General features: G+C 38.5%; 1 protein-coding gene across 1 annotated transcript; it reads left to right on the plus strand.

Annotated features, from left to right (window-relative positions):
- Positions 1-11,295, plus strand: LOC143879317 (putative potassium transporter 12). Its single transcript, XM_077381659.1, has 9 exons — positions 1-582; positions 1,997-2,225; positions 2,418-2,666; positions 2,760-2,810; positions 2,940-3,200; positions 9,151-9,203; positions 9,340-9,454; positions 9,699-9,953; positions 10,089-11,295. Exons 1-9 carry the CDS (start codon positions 286-288, stop codon positions 11,132-11,134), a joined length of 2,556 nt encoding a protein of 851 aa, XP_077237774.1. The 5' UTR covers positions 1-285; the 3' UTR covers positions 11,135-11,295.
- The last annotated feature ends 6,314 nt before the right edge of the window (positions 11,296-17,609 follow it).

Consider the following 17,609-nt stretch of genomic DNA (forward strand, 5'->3'; position numbering starts at 1 on the left):
TTTCCTTAACTCAGTATCCTCTGTTTTTCAGCAAGTCCTTCAGAGAGAGATCTCCAATCAAAGAGGAAGCTGGAAAAACGTTGGTCATTGATTTTTTGATCTAGGGGTGTCTCTTTGCAAATGGGTTCTGAGTTCTGACGTTTTTTTTCCTGATATCTTGGTGGGTTAAGCAGGAAGCCTTCAAAAATTGAGAAGAAAATGGAAAGAGGTAGGGTTTGAAGAGAGGTTTTTTAGGCGGGTCATTGATTTTTCGATTCATGGGAGCGATTCTGCAAATGGGTTTTGATGGATTTTTGCCAGATTGAACAGAAAGCTGAAAAAAATTCGAAGGTTTTGATCCCTTGTCTTTTTAAAATGGAAGGAGGGATTGAGGAGAATGTTCGTTTATTGGGTTCAGATTCAAGGTGGGTTGATGGCAGCGAAGTAGATTCGGAATCACCTCCTTGGTCTCTTCTCGAAGAGGAAGAGCAAAGGGAAGAACATGGGACTCTTAGAAGGAGGCTCTCTAAAAAGCCCAAGAGAGTAGACTCATTTGATGTTGAAGCCATGTCTATAGCTGATTCTCATGGCCACCACTCCAAGGTAACTTTTGAGTTCTATGCTTTTTATTTTGTGTGGAATCTCATTTGGTTCTTGATTTAATACATTGGTGCTGTTCTGTTCTGTGTGTTCTTTGGTTTCATCATGGATTGGCATATGCTCTTTTAGTACCCTATCTATATTAATCAAGTGCATAAATTAAATGGTTCATTTTAAAGAGGAATTGGTAAAAAGATAGACTGAAAAGGCGTTCGTGTTTAATTCTCCCACCCTCAGTCATCCTGGTAACATCTGGAAGATCAATTGGTGTACCCTAAGCCATGGATTGTGGACACATTCATTTCTAGAACGTCTCCAACTGAGCCAACGACATGGGGCTTGAATCCTCTTGTAAAGCAAAAGGGGCGAGTGTGGAATGCCCAATATTTTTGGGGCTGATAGATGACAGATGGTACAGTGAGTAGTGACCCCTAAACATGTTTTTCGACCACATAATGATCTCTATGATGCAATTTATCTTCTGTAAGAATCCAATTGCTGATAACTAACAAGGCAAAGGGAGAGACTTAGGTGTTTTCTCTTTCTCCTTTCAGTTTTCTCTTTCTCCTTTCAGATAGAAATTGTCTATGTCCTGCTTTTTCCAACTCGCAAGACTTAAATATCTCACAGGCGAGATCTGTGATGGCTCTCTTGCCCAAACGACTGTATTTTCAATTGAAAGTCAGTTCCTTCTGGTAAACTTCTATGCGCAGAATCATTTCAATGGCGACTCTGAGGTCATTGTCATTCCAACTATTTACATTAATAATACATCAATATTTTGTCGAGTAACCACTGTTTTGTTTTGGCATTCTTTTATTGGATTCTTTTTGATAAAACAGACATAGAGGTGGTTTTGAGTGTACACCCAGATTGCAATTTTTGGGTTCCCCGAAAGTTATGCTTGTTTTCTAAGAAACTACAGTCTTTTGATATTGATCACTTTTTAAAGATCATTTGACAAAGTATTTCCCTCTACAAATATAACCAAGAATAGTACTGCATCAACTTTCACCAGATTAGTTTAAGAATTTTCTTAGTCCCTTGTAAAAATCAAATGTGCAACTTTTCCCACTTGTTATGATTTTTTTTTAAATTTGTGTGAGTGTGAATGTATGCCTGCTGCCTGCGTGCATGCGTTTCTTATATAGAATTTCTAGTTTGTCAATTAGAAATTGTTGAACAATTACTAATACATTCTAGGAAATAGTGACATCTTAATTCTGGATGGAATACCCTAACCTAACTGAAGTGCATCAGTAATATAAACCATTTGACAAGTATCGGGACAAAAAAATGTTTGATTACTTCATTTGTATAATCATTACTGGCAAGGGTGATCAATCTCAAATGCGTGCCTTCGGTGACATGGGCACTTTTGTCTCTTCTTGTATAATTATATGTATCTTTAACTCAGGATATCTCTTTCTTGGGCACCCTTGCGCTGGCATTTCAAACTCTTGGTGTGGTCTATGGTGACATGGGAACAAGTCCGTTGTATGTATTCAGTGACGTGTTCAGCAAGGTGCCGATAAAATCAGAAGTTGATGTCTTGGGGGCTTTATCGTTAGTGATGTACACAATTGCACTTCTCCCTTTTGCAAAATATGTTTTTATAGTGCTCAAAGCTAATGATAATGGTGAAGGTACGCATTTATGTATCTGAACATATTCTTTTGCCTCCAAATTGTTTATATCTCCGTATTCAAATTGTGCAAGACTATTCTGTATAGAGTAACTTTTTCTGTATTTTCCCACTTATTACTTTGTATTTGTGATTATTGCGTTCATTAACCCAAGTATGGCACAGAGCCTGAAATACGATTCTGTAACTGCAGGAGGTTCCTTTGCCTTATATTCATTGATTTGCAGATATGCGAAAGTTAATTTACTGCCAAATCAACAGCGTGCTGATGAACAAATCTCAAGTTTCCGGCTCAAGCTGCCCACTCCTGAGTTGGAAAGGGCACTGAATATAAAAGACAGCTTGGAACGGAGATCCTCTTTAAAAACCCTTTTGTTGCTCTTGGTTCTGATGGGCACTTCCATGATCATTGGAGACGGCATTCTTACTCCGGCAATGTCGGGTAAATTGAATGCTACTTATGTAGTTGCACATTACCTAGTTGTCTATCATCTACTTGGATCTCATTAATGCACATGGTCCTTTTCCATTGTAGTTATGTCTGCTGTCAGTGGCCTGCAGGGTCAAATTCCCGGATTTAATACAGGTTGTTTGGCTTATTTTTTTCTTTCATATTTTGTCATTTATGTCAATGCCATTTATAATGTTTAGTCAGGGATTCTTATTGACCAGTTTCTAATCTATGTTGTGAATTGATTTACTCTGTTGTTTACAGATGCTCTCGTACTTGTTTCAATTGTAATCCTCGTGGCATTATTCAGCGTGCAGAGGTTTGGGACTAACAAAGTTGGTTTCATGTTTGCTCCTGCACTGGCACTTTGGTTCTTCTCTCTGGGATCCATTGGAATCTACAACATAATTACATATGATATCACTGTTCTGAGGGCATTCAATCCAGTTTATATCTATTTATTTTTCCTGAGGAACAGTAGAAAGGCATGGTCAGCTCTTGGCGGTTGTGTTTTGTGCATTACAGGTTATCTCTATAAATTCCTATTTATGTTTGTTTCTTCACAAAGTCTCTTTTCAAAACCAACTATTTGGATTATTCATTCTCTAAATTTACTCCATGAAATTCACTCTTACTACTTTTGTTTATTTAAATATTCTATGTTACTTTGTACACTTATATCTAGTTATGGCTCCATGCACTCGTCAATTCCTAGTTTTTATTCAAATCTGTACCTGGTTAACTGGACTATCCGAGTCTAATTTATTTATTCCGTGAGATTTTCTCTTCGTACTTTTTTAAAAAAATTTCAAATCCATTGTTCTGTGTACACCTATAGCTAGTTACTGTTTCATGCATTTCTGGACCCCAGTTTTAACAGTGAAATATATCTGGTGAATTGGGTGCAAATCTTTGAATAATATTCCATTTAAAAAAAATAAAAATCTTTGAATAGTATTCCGTGCAACTTATGGGGCATGATAAATGAATGGTTAGATGTAATAAATTACTGTTGTTCTTGGCATTTGTTTTTCTTACTCCGTTATAGCGTAAAGTACTTCCATAATTTGTTTGTTTGATTTTTCTTTCGCGGTCCTGTCACATCTTTCTATCTTTAGCTTGATGGGTTGTTTGACCTTCTTGAGGACAAGATTCCTATATGACTTGGCCTTCAAAGGAGAAGAAATTTCAGGGCATCGGAATTTCTTGCTCGATCTGAAAGGACTATAACTGTTGAATAATATTCTTATTATTGAAACCATCTTGAATATTATTCATATTATTGGCTCACTCTGGTGAGAACCGAAGCTACTGATGCTTGTTAGATATGGCTTTATTCTAGTAGCCATGATATTAGCTGGCTAAATGTTGCATGATTTTTATTCTGCTTCGATTCCACCCACACTATGGGCGGGACCAGAGCTACATATTGTTAGATAAAGCTCTATTCTGTTAACCATGATGTTAGCAGGCTAAATGTTGCAAGATTTCCTATTCAGCAGGAAAAGATGCATAAGCCAAACAATATGTGATCTGCGTATGAATTTGAGCCACATTACCAACATTGTACTTAGTTGTGAATTAAAATGGGAAATGCCTCAATATGCATGATGTAGAGATTATCAATGAGACTTAGAATTGATAATAGCAAAAATAATGAAAAAGAATAAAGTCAACAAGTCAACAAACTGCATATTATCTGATTATACTTGTTAGTAATGCTTCGTTAATATATGCACATTATGGCTTGCAAGTGGTACAAGTAATACATTGGTACATTTTGAAAGATCTGATTTTCAGATGTGAGCATAAACTTTTTATTTGGTTGTCTGTTCCACACACATGATGTATTCCCATTTCTCTCTCTTTTGGTAATAGTAATACACCCACAACATGTTTCTAGAAAGAGTGGTGAGAACAATAGGGGAAAGGATGCAAAATTTCAGGTTTGAGTATTGATTTCAAAAAATTTCATTCTTGGACTGTAGTTTTGTGTCTTAATATTTTGGAGTACTAGTAGTGAAGAGTACTTTCTTAATGGGAACTGTCAAACAACCAGTTACTCCAAAAGCTTTAGCTGTTGGAGAAGGCGTTATTTAATCTTTTATACTTTAACAGTAACGTGGTACAATTTTGAGATTGTGTTTACGGCATCTCAAGAAAGTACGTAATACAGTTGTGGCTTCAGAATTTTTACACAAAAGAATCTATGTATATAATTTTTTTGAAAATGCTATCCAAAATAATCTATGTATATTCTGTGAAATCATCAATAAATGTAACAAAGTAACAAAATCCAATGAGAGATGAAATTGGTGGATGTCCTTACACATCAGTATGTACTAATTCAAATGGAATGTGGAAAAATGATTAGGATTAATGCACTGGTTGGTGTTGCTATTTATATTTGTTTTCCATCTGTGAGAACTAAAGGGATCTTGTAAGAGATCAGCTCAATTCCTTAAGATCGCAAGCTTCACTGTGAGTTGATTAACAGAGAAAAGAGAACCAGCCGGCATATTAATTCTCGGTTTGTTTCTTTTCAGTCAAGCTTTAATTCTTTTTTTTTTCTCTTGGATTTCCCTCTATTCTTGATTGTTCCCTGGTTTCCATTTTTAGTTTCCTCATGGAAATTTCAAGTCCTCAGCTGGCTGCAAACACCTGCTGAAAAGATCACAGCTCTCGGTTAAGCTTAGGCCAGTGAGATCTGTGCTTAAATTCTCAGTTTCTCTTGGAAGCCTATATTTGTAAGTGATGATGAATCCATGTTCATAGATCTCACATGGAATTATTCCAAACTTGAATGAAACTCAATCATAACCGAGACATACATTGTGACTGTGAATCAGTCCCTCTTTCCCACTCCTTTGCTTGGTCTTAAAGATGATTGCCTAATGCAATCAAGGGAAAATCGAAACACCTCCATTGCAAAGGAAGCTTCCGCCATGTTGAGTCTACATTAGTATAGTAGCGTTAGTAAAAAGACCTTAATGCCATTAATGAGCCCTAACTTGAACTCCTTTGTTGAGGAAGAGAATGAGAGAAAGAAATTGTGAGTTAGGGAGTCTCCCCCTCACTTATGTATTTATATATAATGAGAAATGCACAAAAGACAGATATGCCCATAGGCATATACATACACTAACACTCCCCTTCAAGCTGGAATGTATATGTCAAACATTCCTAGCTTGCTACAATTATCACTCAATTTAGTTTTGTTCAATGGCTTGGTAAATATATCCGCTAATTGGTCCACCGATCTAGTGAACACTGTGCATATTTCTCCTTTTTGAATCCGGTGCCGAATAAAGTGGCAATCAACCTCGATATATTTAGTTCTCTCATGCAAGACTAGATTTGTGGCAATGTGAATCGCTGACTTGTTGTCGCAATATAACTGAGAAGGAGATGATGGGGAGAAACCGATCTCTGACAAAAGAGAACGTAACCAAATGAGCTCTCCACTTGTGTGTGCCATAGCTCTATACTCTGCCTCTGCGCTAGATTTGGAGATAACATCCTGTTACTTACTCTGCCATCACACAAGGTTACCTCCCACAAATGTGCAGTATCCTGTGGTAGATCTCCTATCAGCTGGAGATCCTGCCCAATCTGCATTTGTGTACCCTTCGATCTTCTGATGTCCATGTTTCTTGAATAACAACCCTCTACTGAAGAAATGCTGCCCAGTGTGAAGTACGAGGTGAACTCATATGTTGGCTGACAGCACCAACAACAAAGGAGATATCTGGACGTGTGACTGTAAGGTATATAAGTTTACCAACCAGCCTCGTGTATCTGCTTGGGTCATCTAACAAGTCTCCCTCTTCAGGTAGTTACTTCACATTTGCGTCCATGGGAACTGAGGCAGGTTTCACTTCAAGACAACCTGTCTCCTCAAGCAGGTCTAATGCATATTTCCTCTGTGAGAGAGAAATCTCCTTTGTCGAATATGCAACTTCAATACCCAAGAAGTATCTAAGACGACCCAAATCCTTGATAGACACTCAATTGTAGACTGACAACTGAAGACAGAATGATAAACTGCACACTGCTTCATACCAAATCACATAATGACATTACTGAACCTTCCAAACCATGCTCTAGGAGACTGCTTAAGACTGTATATGGCTTTGTTTAATTTACACACAGAGGATGACATCTCCCCCTGAGCAACATACCAGGAGGTTGCTCCATGTAAACTTCCTTTGTGACCTCACCATGAAGAAAAGCATTTTTGACATCCAACTGATGTAGAAGCCAGACCTGGTTAATAGCAAGAGAAAGTAGAACACGCACTGAAGGAATCTTCGCCACAGGAGAAAATGTCTCGCCATAGTCTACCCCAAACGTCTGAGTGTACCCTTTGGCAACCAAGCGTGCCTTAAGGCGCTCAACAGAGCCATCAGGCAAATATTTCACAGTATAGACACAACGACACCCAACGGGGCGTGCACCAGGAGGCAGTGGAACTAAATCCCAAGTCTGATTTGCCTGAAGGGCATCCATCTCAAGGTCCATAGCAGCGTGCCACCCCGGGTGATCAAGTGCTGCAGCCAAGGACTCTGGCAAAGAAACAGAAGATAGAGAGGACACAAAATTGCGGAAAGCAGGCGTGAGAGCATCATATGAAACATAAGACGAAATAAGATGAGCAGTACTATGAGACCAAGTGCGGGAGGCAATAGGAGAGTCGATAGATACCTCGATGTGGGAGGGAGCTCTTGATAAGCTGGCGATGGCCCTACCAGAGATGGATGAGCTGCAGAGGTATGGCGGCGTTGATAGGTCTTCTTAATTAATGGAGCCGGGGGCCGAGAAGGTACCTGTAAGGGAGGAGAGGTATCTGGAACAGTAACCACAGAAGGAGAAGGTAAGAGAGACGATTGATTTGCCCTATGCTTCTCTCTTCTCTTCTCTACTCCTCGATTTGCATGGATTTGGCATGGTACTAGAGCCGCTGAAGATCTACATCAACAACTTATGAATGCAAGGAACTCAGGCTCTGTTCGGTTGTGCTACTTCAGCCAGAAAGGAAGAGGAAAGTACCTATTTTTTCCTGAAATTCCAAAATTCGGTTTTGTTGCACACGTACAGCTTCCTTATTGAAGGTATCTTACGTGGATTCCATTTCACCCGACTTGTCAACTTGTTTTCTGTGGGCCTCTTTCTGTCTCGCAACTATGGAAAAGACGAAATTCTGTTGAGATTCCTGCTTATTGAGGCATCCTATTTCGGTCGCCTCTCTCTCTCTCTCTCTCTCTCTCTCGTCTGTGAAGTAGCTGAGAAAAAAGAAGAGGCCATGACTTCTAGCAACAACAAATCTCCCCTCCGCAATAGCAGATCTCCTCTCTGCACCTACTACTCCACGGAAGAAGAGGCCATGACTTTCAGCATCCTCAACGTCGGATTAAGCCTTTCGAAGCTTGATTCGTTTGATCTTCTGCCGCCATGAGCTTCCTCAAATTCTCCACCTCGTGTCATTTCCTCACCTCCTTGATGGATGCCCTGCGACGAGTTCCTCAACACCGTCTCGTATTTGCTTTTCTTTCGGTAGTCATTTTAGCCAGCCAAAGCAACAACAAGAGGGAAAAGTGATGTTCGCTGCTGCCAGAAACCTTTGACAAGTCGGAGAAGCAGGAGCTTCGGCGGTCGGAGCAGCAGGAGAAGAACTCAGAAACATCCATTTCAGCAGATGGAGAATAAACCTACAGCGGATGGAGAAGAAGCCATGGACCTTAGATAAAATTAACATTTCTGTTTACGAATTGGTTCAAGCCAATTACCAATTTTGTGAATGAGTCATCCCACATTTGTGATACATTTAGACCAAATTCAAGATCTTCTAAGATCAATTAACTCAAAACACATCAATTTCAAGATTTAAAATTAACTCAAAACACATCAATTTCAATATATTAAAATTAACATTTCAAGATATTAAAATTAACTCAAAACACTTCTCATTCATGACCATTCAGAAAAAAAAACATCTCATTCATGAAATTGATCTGGCAAGCAAGTGGGAGAGTCAGTAGCGACAAACATGCTCTCTTTCTTAAAATTGGTATCACTTTTTCATGAAGTTGATTTTTCACTATCACAAACTTAGTATTTCTTGAAATTGGTGATGACCTCATGACATTGCTTCAACTGTTGTGAACTTAATTGGTCAAACGAGTACATAGGATGTGCGGGAGCCTTTTTTTTGTTACTGCCCATGAGCTGGGTAGGTTTGGGAGCATGCTTTGGTTATTGTAATCATCCATCATTCAAACACAGTTGACCATATCGGGGCCTTCTTTGGTAAAGTAATAAAGCTTGAACTGCATTATTACTTACTTTGAATTCTCTCCAAACCAAAGTTTCAGAAACTTTTTGTTAGACTGCGGAACTTTTTTCTAGGTTATGTTCCTATCGGTGTTAGCCATGGAATGCTGTTCTAGTGAAAATAAATGGTTATATGTGACTGCAGGAGCTGAAGCAATGTTTGCTGATTTAGGCCATTTCTCAGTAAAATCTATACAGGTAAGTCCCCTATTCCTTCCTTTCTCTTTAGTTTCTGATTTCATTTTTATTTGAGTTATCTTGTTTCGTCTTCTTGACGGGCATAAATAACTCAAGGGTGCTAACCGCTTTGCTTGGATATGTCTGGTTCTCACAGATCGCCTTCACATGTGTGGTATTCCCCTGCCTTCTTTTGGGTTACATGGGCCAAGCTGCATTTCTAATAAAAAATCCCGCTTCAGTCGAAAGGATATTCTACGATTGTGTCCCAGGTAAGTTTACACTTTATACGTTAAGGTATACGATTTTGTCCCACGTGCTAATAATTTACACGCTATACGGTGGAATCACTGATCACTAGGGATAAGATGTCAACAAAAGGAACATGATTTTCTTCTTGTTGCCGTCTGTTCAATGCACTGGTCGATTTTAAATATTTTCAGTCATTCTCAAGAAAGGAGTTTATGTTATTCTTTAAATTTTAACCAAATTTTATTTTTGAATGCTTGAGAACAGATGGTTTGTTCTGGCCAGTCTTTGTGATAGCCACACTGGCAGCCATGATTGCTAGTCAGGCCATGATATCGGCAACATTTTCATGTGTCAAACAATCGATGGCTCTCGGTTGTTTTCCGAGGCTGAAGATAGTTCACACTTCCAGAAGGTTCATGGGTCAGATCTACATTCCTGTAATCAACTGGTTCTTGATGATTATGTGCATAGTCGTGGTTGCTTCTTTCAGAAGTACCACTGACATAGCCAATGCATATGGTTAAGTATTTAGACTCAAAACCTTTGATGTATAAATCTTCCAGTATGGCTATAATTTTTTGTGTTATTGACAAAATAGTGGTAGATTTTGTATTTATACAAGCTAAAAGTAATAACAAATTGTTCTCCTTGCAGGCATTGCAGAGGTCGGGGTGATGTTAGTGAGCACTACACTAGTAACTCTTGTAATGCTTTTAATCTGGCAGACCAATCTATTTTTGGCTCTGTGTTTCCCTGCGATATTTGGGACAGTAGAGCTCATCTACTTATCCGCAGTCCTGACAAAGATCAAGGAGGGTGGGTGGCTACCGCTTGCTTTTGCTTCTTGTTTTCTTTGTGTGATGTACACTTGGAACTATGGAAGCGTGTTGAAATATCGAAATGAGATAAGGGAGAAGGTCTCAATGGATTTCATGCTTGAACTTGGGTCCACACTTGGAACTGTCAGAGTTCCAGGGATTGGATTATTGTACAATGAGCTGGTCCAAGGCATTCCCTCGATATTTGTTCAGTTTCTTCTCAGCCTTCCAGCTATCCACTCGACAGTTGTGTTTGTTTGCATCAAGTATGTCCCAGTTCCGGTCGTTCCTCAAGAAGAAAGGTTTTTGTTCAGAAGGGTATGCCCAAAAGACTACCATATGTTCCGATGTATTGCCCGTTATGGATACAAAGATGTAAGGAAGGAAGACCATCATGCATTTGAGCAGCTTTTGGTTGAGAGCCTTGAGAAGTTCTTGAGAAGGGAGGCTCAAGAACTTGCACTGGAGGACAGTTTAATGGAGATGGGATTTGACAGTGAATCAATGAGGTCCAAGGAATCGGGGGAACCAAGCATTGTTGGGGAGCTTCAAATTCCACTAATGTCTGATGTGAGAACTGAAGAGGTGGGGAGTTCTAATTCAGAAACCACTGTGGCTCTGTTGCCGTCTAAGGTCATGTCTTCGGAAGAAGACCCGAGCTTGGAATATGAACTTTCGGCCCTTCGAGAAGCTATGGAATCAGGATTTTCATATTTACTCGCCCATGGAGACGTAAGGGCAAGGAAGGAGTCATGGTTTCTCAAGAAGCTAATTATAAACTATTTCTATGCATTCCTAAGAAGGAATTGCAGAGCTGGTGCTGCGAATATGAGTGTGCCTCATATGAACATCTTGCAGGTCGGAATGACATATATGGTTTGAGGTATTTGGCCCTACTGTAACTGTTTTCAATAATAGAGAAGATTGTAGAATTTGTGGGAGGGTTTATAGAGGAATTAGCTGTTGTAGCTTGGAAACTTATAATGCCTGTTGACTACAAATCATATCATTTATCTATCATTTTTTTTCTGTTCTTTTGTATCGATCAACTTGTCTGGAAAGATGGTACTGTAATTTATGAAGCATGTCTAATGACTTAGGCCCTGTTTGGTTTGCAGAAAAAACGTTTGTCATAGAATTTTTTTTACTAGGAACCTTCTTAGTTATGCAGTTTTGAGAAATGATATGGTTTATGTCTTATTTAGAGGGATATCTGCAGAGGTTCAAGTTAGTTTTTCCATTTGTAAATCAAACAATGGAAAAATAAGAAATTTTAAACTTTCACAGAAAATTCTTGCAATCCAATTAAACAATGCCGTAAGAAAGAAAGCATATGATGCACCTAATGCCCTTAGAGGAGGGATCCCTTATGTTGGCTGAGTTGTGACACTCTGTTCAAGATAAAATCACCCCACTCTAGATTGTGATCTTAGGAAGGTGGGTAACAACGCTTCTCTTTTGTATCATTTTACATGTTTGTGTCGTAAATTATGTGAGACATGACATCCTGTATAACTAAAACAGAAATAACATTTTTTTTTCACCAAACTTATGGTGCGCTTAAGCGCCCAATCACACGGGGGCCCACTTTGTTAGGATGATCCAAAGCATTCATTTGAAAGGCCCTTACATAGATGGGGTGTGTACCAAAAATCAGCTCCATAAGATCATCCTAACCCATCCATTTGTGGAGGTCAAAATGGACAGACATTGTTTGTCCACAAATCTGCCCATTTTTGTTCTGCATAAATGGAGGGGTTAGGATGATCCTATGGAGCTGATTTTTGGTACACATCCTATCTATGATAGGGCCCTTGCAAATGAATGGTTTGGATCACCACAGAAAATGTGGGACCTATATGATTGGGAGCTTAAGCGCACAATAAGTTTGGTGAGCTTAAGCTCACCAATACTTTCTTCACACATATATATATATATATATATATATATATATAGAGGAAACAGTTTCCTCACCAACAGTTTTCTCTCTCTCTCTATATATATATATAGAGAGAGATAGAGAGAGAGAGAGAGAACATTTCCTACACACTTGTGTAGGTAAGTTACCTACACACTACCTTAAAATACAGTGGGGGCCCACATTGTTTGGGTGATCCAAACCATTCATTTGAATGATCCTCACATAGATAGGGTGTCCACAAAAAATAAGATCCATAGGATCATCCTAACCATTCAAACTATGGAGGCAAAAAATGGACTAATTTGTGAAGGTTTATACACGTCCATTTTACCTCCACAAATCGTAGGGTTGGGATGATCCTATGGATCTGATTTTTTGTGGACACCCTATCTATGTGAGGACCATTCAAATGAATTGTTTGGATCACCCAAACAATGTGGGCCCCACTGTATTTTAAGGTAGTGTGTAGGTAACTTACCTACACAAGTGTGTAGGAAATGTTCTCTCATATGTATATATATATATATATATATATATATATATATATATATATATATATATATATATATATGTGTGTGTGTGTGTGTGTGTGTCTGTGTGTGTGTACACATATATATACACAAACAAATTCTACAATCTTCTCTATTATTGAAAACAGTTATATATATATATATATACTAGCAAAAAACCCCGTGCGATGCACGGGCCGACAAAGAATTGTACATACCACATTATAGGTTGATCTAAACCGTCCATGTGATGGAACACAACATAAATAGGTTGTGCTCGTAAAATAATTTCCATACCAGAATTCGTCAATATTTTTACAGGTGTCCTGCATTCGTAATATCAAACTTTCCGTAATTTGACCTGCACATAGTGAATAAGAAAGAGTAGTTCCCGATTTCAACCAGACCCAACGTGATTTCCAATTCGGGTTGGGTTGGGTCGGGTTGACCCGATTTGATATGGTACCAATTGTTGACCACCTGAACTCAAGCCGGGTTGTTTTGGATTTTGAGAACCAATAGGGAGTCACCAATAATCAGTTTTTAACTCACAATCGGTTCTCAAAATCCAAACCAGCCAGGGACTAACAATTAACAAAGAGAAATGTTATCCGCACTACTATATTTTGATGATCACACTCCTCACTTTATTAAAGTGCGGTATGGCCCGCACCATAGGATTATCCAAACCGTCCATTGTGGACTGTGGAGACTATTTCAATGTTGAAAAAGAAAAACACATATACAGAATTTCTTCAGATGGAACCCAAATTCGAGTTTCGGGTTGAACATGTCAGGTTTGGGTTGAACCCGACCCGCGTGGGAACATCCAAGTAACAACGATGGTTTCAAATTATATATAGTGCTAATGTCCTCTCTACCATATTTTATAATGGCACTACTCACCGTATTTTGATGATCGCACTCCTCACTTTATTAAAATGTACAGTATGGCCCGTACCATAGGATGATCCAAACCGTCCATTAGATGGGCCACTGCCTACATAGGTTGTGCCCTAAAAATAATTTTCATAGGTTGATCCGAACCCTCCGATCTATAGCGGGTTATAGGTTGATCTAAACCGTCCATGTGATGGAACACAACATCAATCGGTTGTGCCCGTAAATAATTTCCATTAGTTGATCCTAGCCCTCCAATCGATATAGGCTGATCCTAGCCCTTCAATCGATAGAGGTTTCTATAATTGTTGTTCCTCTTCAGGTGCCCGGAATCCGTCAATATTTTGCAAGTGTCCTGCATGAGTAATATAAAGTAGTTCTTTCGTCATTGTCATATGCCTTAACCTCTTCTTGGTAGTTTTTTTTCGTAATTGTCATAGACAGGTACCCTGGGTCGGTACTTTTTGTATGTAGATTACGATTTTACCCTTAAATAATTTCTCATAGAGATAGATGTTAGATATCAGCAAAGGGGTTAATGGTAAAAGAGTAATGCTGATGTGTAAATCTCACAGAAAAAGAAAAGAAATTCCTTTTTTTCTCTAGCTATATAGTAGTAGATAACTAGTAAAAAACGATGCACGGGCCGACAAAGAACTGTACGGACCACATCATAGGTTGATCCAAACCATCCATGTGATGGAACACAACAGAAATAATTTATGCCCCAAAAATCATTTCCATAGGTTGATCCTAGCCTTCTAATCTATAGAGGTTTCCATAATATGTTGTTTGTCTTAAATCGGATGGTTAAGATCACCCTATAGATTTATTATTAAGAAAGCATAAAGGCGGGGGGTAGGAATGAAATTATGTGGCCTTAATGGGTGCCTTTGTTAAAAAGCATAAAGGAGGGGCTAGGACATCATAGGTTGATCCAAACCGTCCATGTGATGGAAGACAACATAAATAGGTTGTGCCCCAAAAAACATTTCTATTGGCTGATCCTAGCCCTCCAATCTATAGAGGTTTCCATAATATGTTGTTCCTCTTAAATCAGATGGCTAAGATCATGCTACATATTTTTTATTAAAAAAGCATAAAGGAGGTGGGTAGGATTGAAATTATGTGGCTTTAATGGGTGCCTTTGTTAAAAAGTATAAAGGAGGGGTATGATTGAAAATATGTGGGTTGAATGGGTGACTTTGTTAAAAAAACATTCAAAAAAGTTGATGTGTAATTCTCATAGAATTTTCAAATAATTAAAAAAATTCATTCATTTTCTCCATTTGATGGAACACAACATCAATAGGTTGTGCCCGTAAAATTGATGGGACATAACATCAATAGTTCGGATGGTTAAGATAATCTAAAGTATCTTCTCCGTATTTAATCTTTCTTATTTGAACACCCTTGATTCACTTACAAATGCCGCTGAAAACATCCAGAAATTATTATTGGACTCAAATTTACATTCAGGCCCTACTTGTATTGGATCTTGAGAGCCGATTGTGACTCCAAGACTGATTATTTGACTTAAATTTAAACATAAATTTAAGTAAAGCTTGGTGGTCCATTAAGGTAAGCTAAGGCTCTGTTTGTTTGGATTTTGAGAATCAATTGTGAGTCCAAAATTGACTATTGGACTCAAATTTATGTTTAAGCCCTGTTTGGTTTTTTGGACTTTCAGAACTGCGTATGAGTCCAAAACATATTATAATTCAAGTCCAATAATCAGTTTTGGACACAATCCGTTCTCAAAATCCACAACAAACAGGCCTTCATTTTGAGTCCAATAATAAGTTTCGGACTCACAATCGGTTATCAAAATCCAAAAAATAAGGCCGTTGTAGCTTGAGTACTGATTGTGAGGCTAAAGTTATTATTGGACTCAAAATTAAGGCAGTACCAATTGTGAGTCCAAAACTGATTATTGGACTCAAAATCAAGGCCCTGTTTCTTTTTTGTTTTGACAACTGATTATGAGTCTAAAATTGATTAGTGGACTCAAACTTAAACGTCCACAAGATCAATGGTCTAGATTGAACATACACGCCCCATATGGGAGCTGTACCCAGTAGAAGATCAGGCATAATTTTATTTCATTTGGTTGCCCCAGCCGTAGTTAGGCCATGGCTTAAAAGTGGGCCCCCTTTCGATGACCCTAAGAGTTCGATTTCTGATGTTTAAAATGGATGGTATACTAAATAAAACATGCGGCCCTGCCATACCTTTTTATGTGCTCGTGTAGGACATGCTATAATATAAATTTTTTTACTAACAGTAAAATTCTCCTTGCTAAACAAAACAAAACAAAACATGATTTATTTACAAAAAAAGTCCCCCAAAAATCATTTCCATAGGCTGATCCTAGCCCTCCAATCTATAGAGGTTTCCATAATTCCTCTTAAATCAGATGGTTAAGATCACCCTATAGATTTTTTATTAAAAAATCGTAAAGGAGGGGGGTAAGATTGAAATTATGTGGCTTTAATGGGTGCCTTCGTTAAAAAGCATAAAGGAGGGGGTAGAATTGAAAATATGTGGGTTGAATGGGTGCATTTGTTAAAAAAAGTCAAAAAAAGTAATATGTAATTCTCATAGAATTTTCAAAAAATTCTCTTATTAAAAAACCATAAAGGAGGGGGGTAAGATTGAAATTATGTGGCTTTAATGGGTGCCTTTGTTAAAAAGCATAAATGAAGGGGTAGGATTGAAAATATGTGGGTTGAATGGGTGCATTTGTTAAAAAAAGTAAAAAAAGCGATGTGTAATTCTCATAGAATTTTCAAAAAAGTGATGTGTAATTCTCATAGAATTTGTGGAGGCAAAAATGAACGTGTAAAAACCTTCACAAATTTGTCAATTTTTGCCTCAACAGTTTGAAGGGTTGGGATGATCCTATGGAGCTGATTTTTGGTGGACACCCTATCTATGTGAGGGCCAATCAAATGAATGGTTTGGATCACCAAAACAATGTGGGCCCATTGTATTTTAAGCCGGCGGTGTAGCTTCACTTTCCTCTATATAGGGTGTTGGTGAGCTAGCTTGCCCAATCACATGGGTCCCACATTTTGGGGAGTGATCCAAACCATTCATTTGCAAGGCCTTATCATAGATAGGGGGTGTACCAAAAATCAGCTCCATAGGATCATCCTAACCCCTCAATTTGTGGAGGACAAAAATGGGGCAGATTTGTGTGTGTCCATTTTTGTCCTCCACAAATGGAGGGGTTAGGATGATCCTATGGAGCTGATTTTTGGTACACCCCCCATCTATGTAAGGGACTTTCAAATGAATGGTTTGAATCATCCTAACAAAGTGGGCCCCCATGTGATTGGGCAAGCTAGCTCACCAACAGTTTCCTCATATATATATATATATATATACACACACACACATATACACACACACTAGCTTAAAATACAGTGGAGGGCACATTGTTTGGGTGATCCAAACCATTCATTTGATTGGCCCTCACATAGATAGGGTGTCCACAAAAAATCATCTCCATAGGATCATCCCAACCCTGCGATTTGTTGAGGTAAAATGGACGTGTATAAACCTTCACAAATTTGTCCATTTTTTGCTTCCTCGGTTCGAAAGGTTAGGATGATCTTATGGAGCTGATTTTTTGTGGACACCCTATCTATGTGAGGGCCAATCAAATGAATGGTTTGGATCACCCAAACAATGTGGGCCTCCACTGTATTTTAAGCTAGTGTCTAGATAACTTATCTACACTTGTGAGGAACTTCAACCGCATTTGATGAAAGTATGATGAAAGTAAAATGAAAATTAAAACCTCCATTTCCAATCGCCTACTGAGACCTCCAGTGAGGAACTTCAACCACCATCTAACGATTAATACTCCACGAAAACCTTCATTTTCCATGTCAAACCAACCCTGATTCAAACCGAGGACTCATACACAGAGGAAAGAGGAAAGAGGCAAACATGAAGACTACTGAATCATTCATAAAAAGTACAATGCATAACAAGAAAGGGGGAGAGGCATAATAGCAGC

Source organism: Tasmannia lanceolata, unplaced genomic scaffold, assembly GCF_043159265.1.
Source record: "Tasmannia lanceolata isolate RefF3 unplaced genomic scaffold, GAP_Taslan_0.1 ptg000006l, whole genome shotgun sequence".
Lineage (NCBI taxonomy): Eukaryota > Viridiplantae > Streptophyta > Magnoliopsida > Canellales > Winteraceae > Tasmannia > Tasmannia lanceolata.

Excerpts from the sequence above, each read along its gene's own strand:
- LOC143879317 (XM_077381659.1), top strand. The coding sequence starts at position 286 with ATGGATTTTTGCCAGATTGAACAGAAAGCTGAAAAAAATTCGAAGGTT. Across the intron at positions 583-1,996 it reads CTCATGGCCACCACTCCAAG|GATATCTCTTTCTTGGGCAC; the intron begins GTAACTTTTGAG and ends TCTTTAACTCAG. Across the intron at positions 9,954-10,088 it reads TGACATAGCCAATGCATATG|GCATTGCAGAGGTCGGGGTG; the intron begins GTTAAGTATTTA and ends TTCTCCTTGCAG.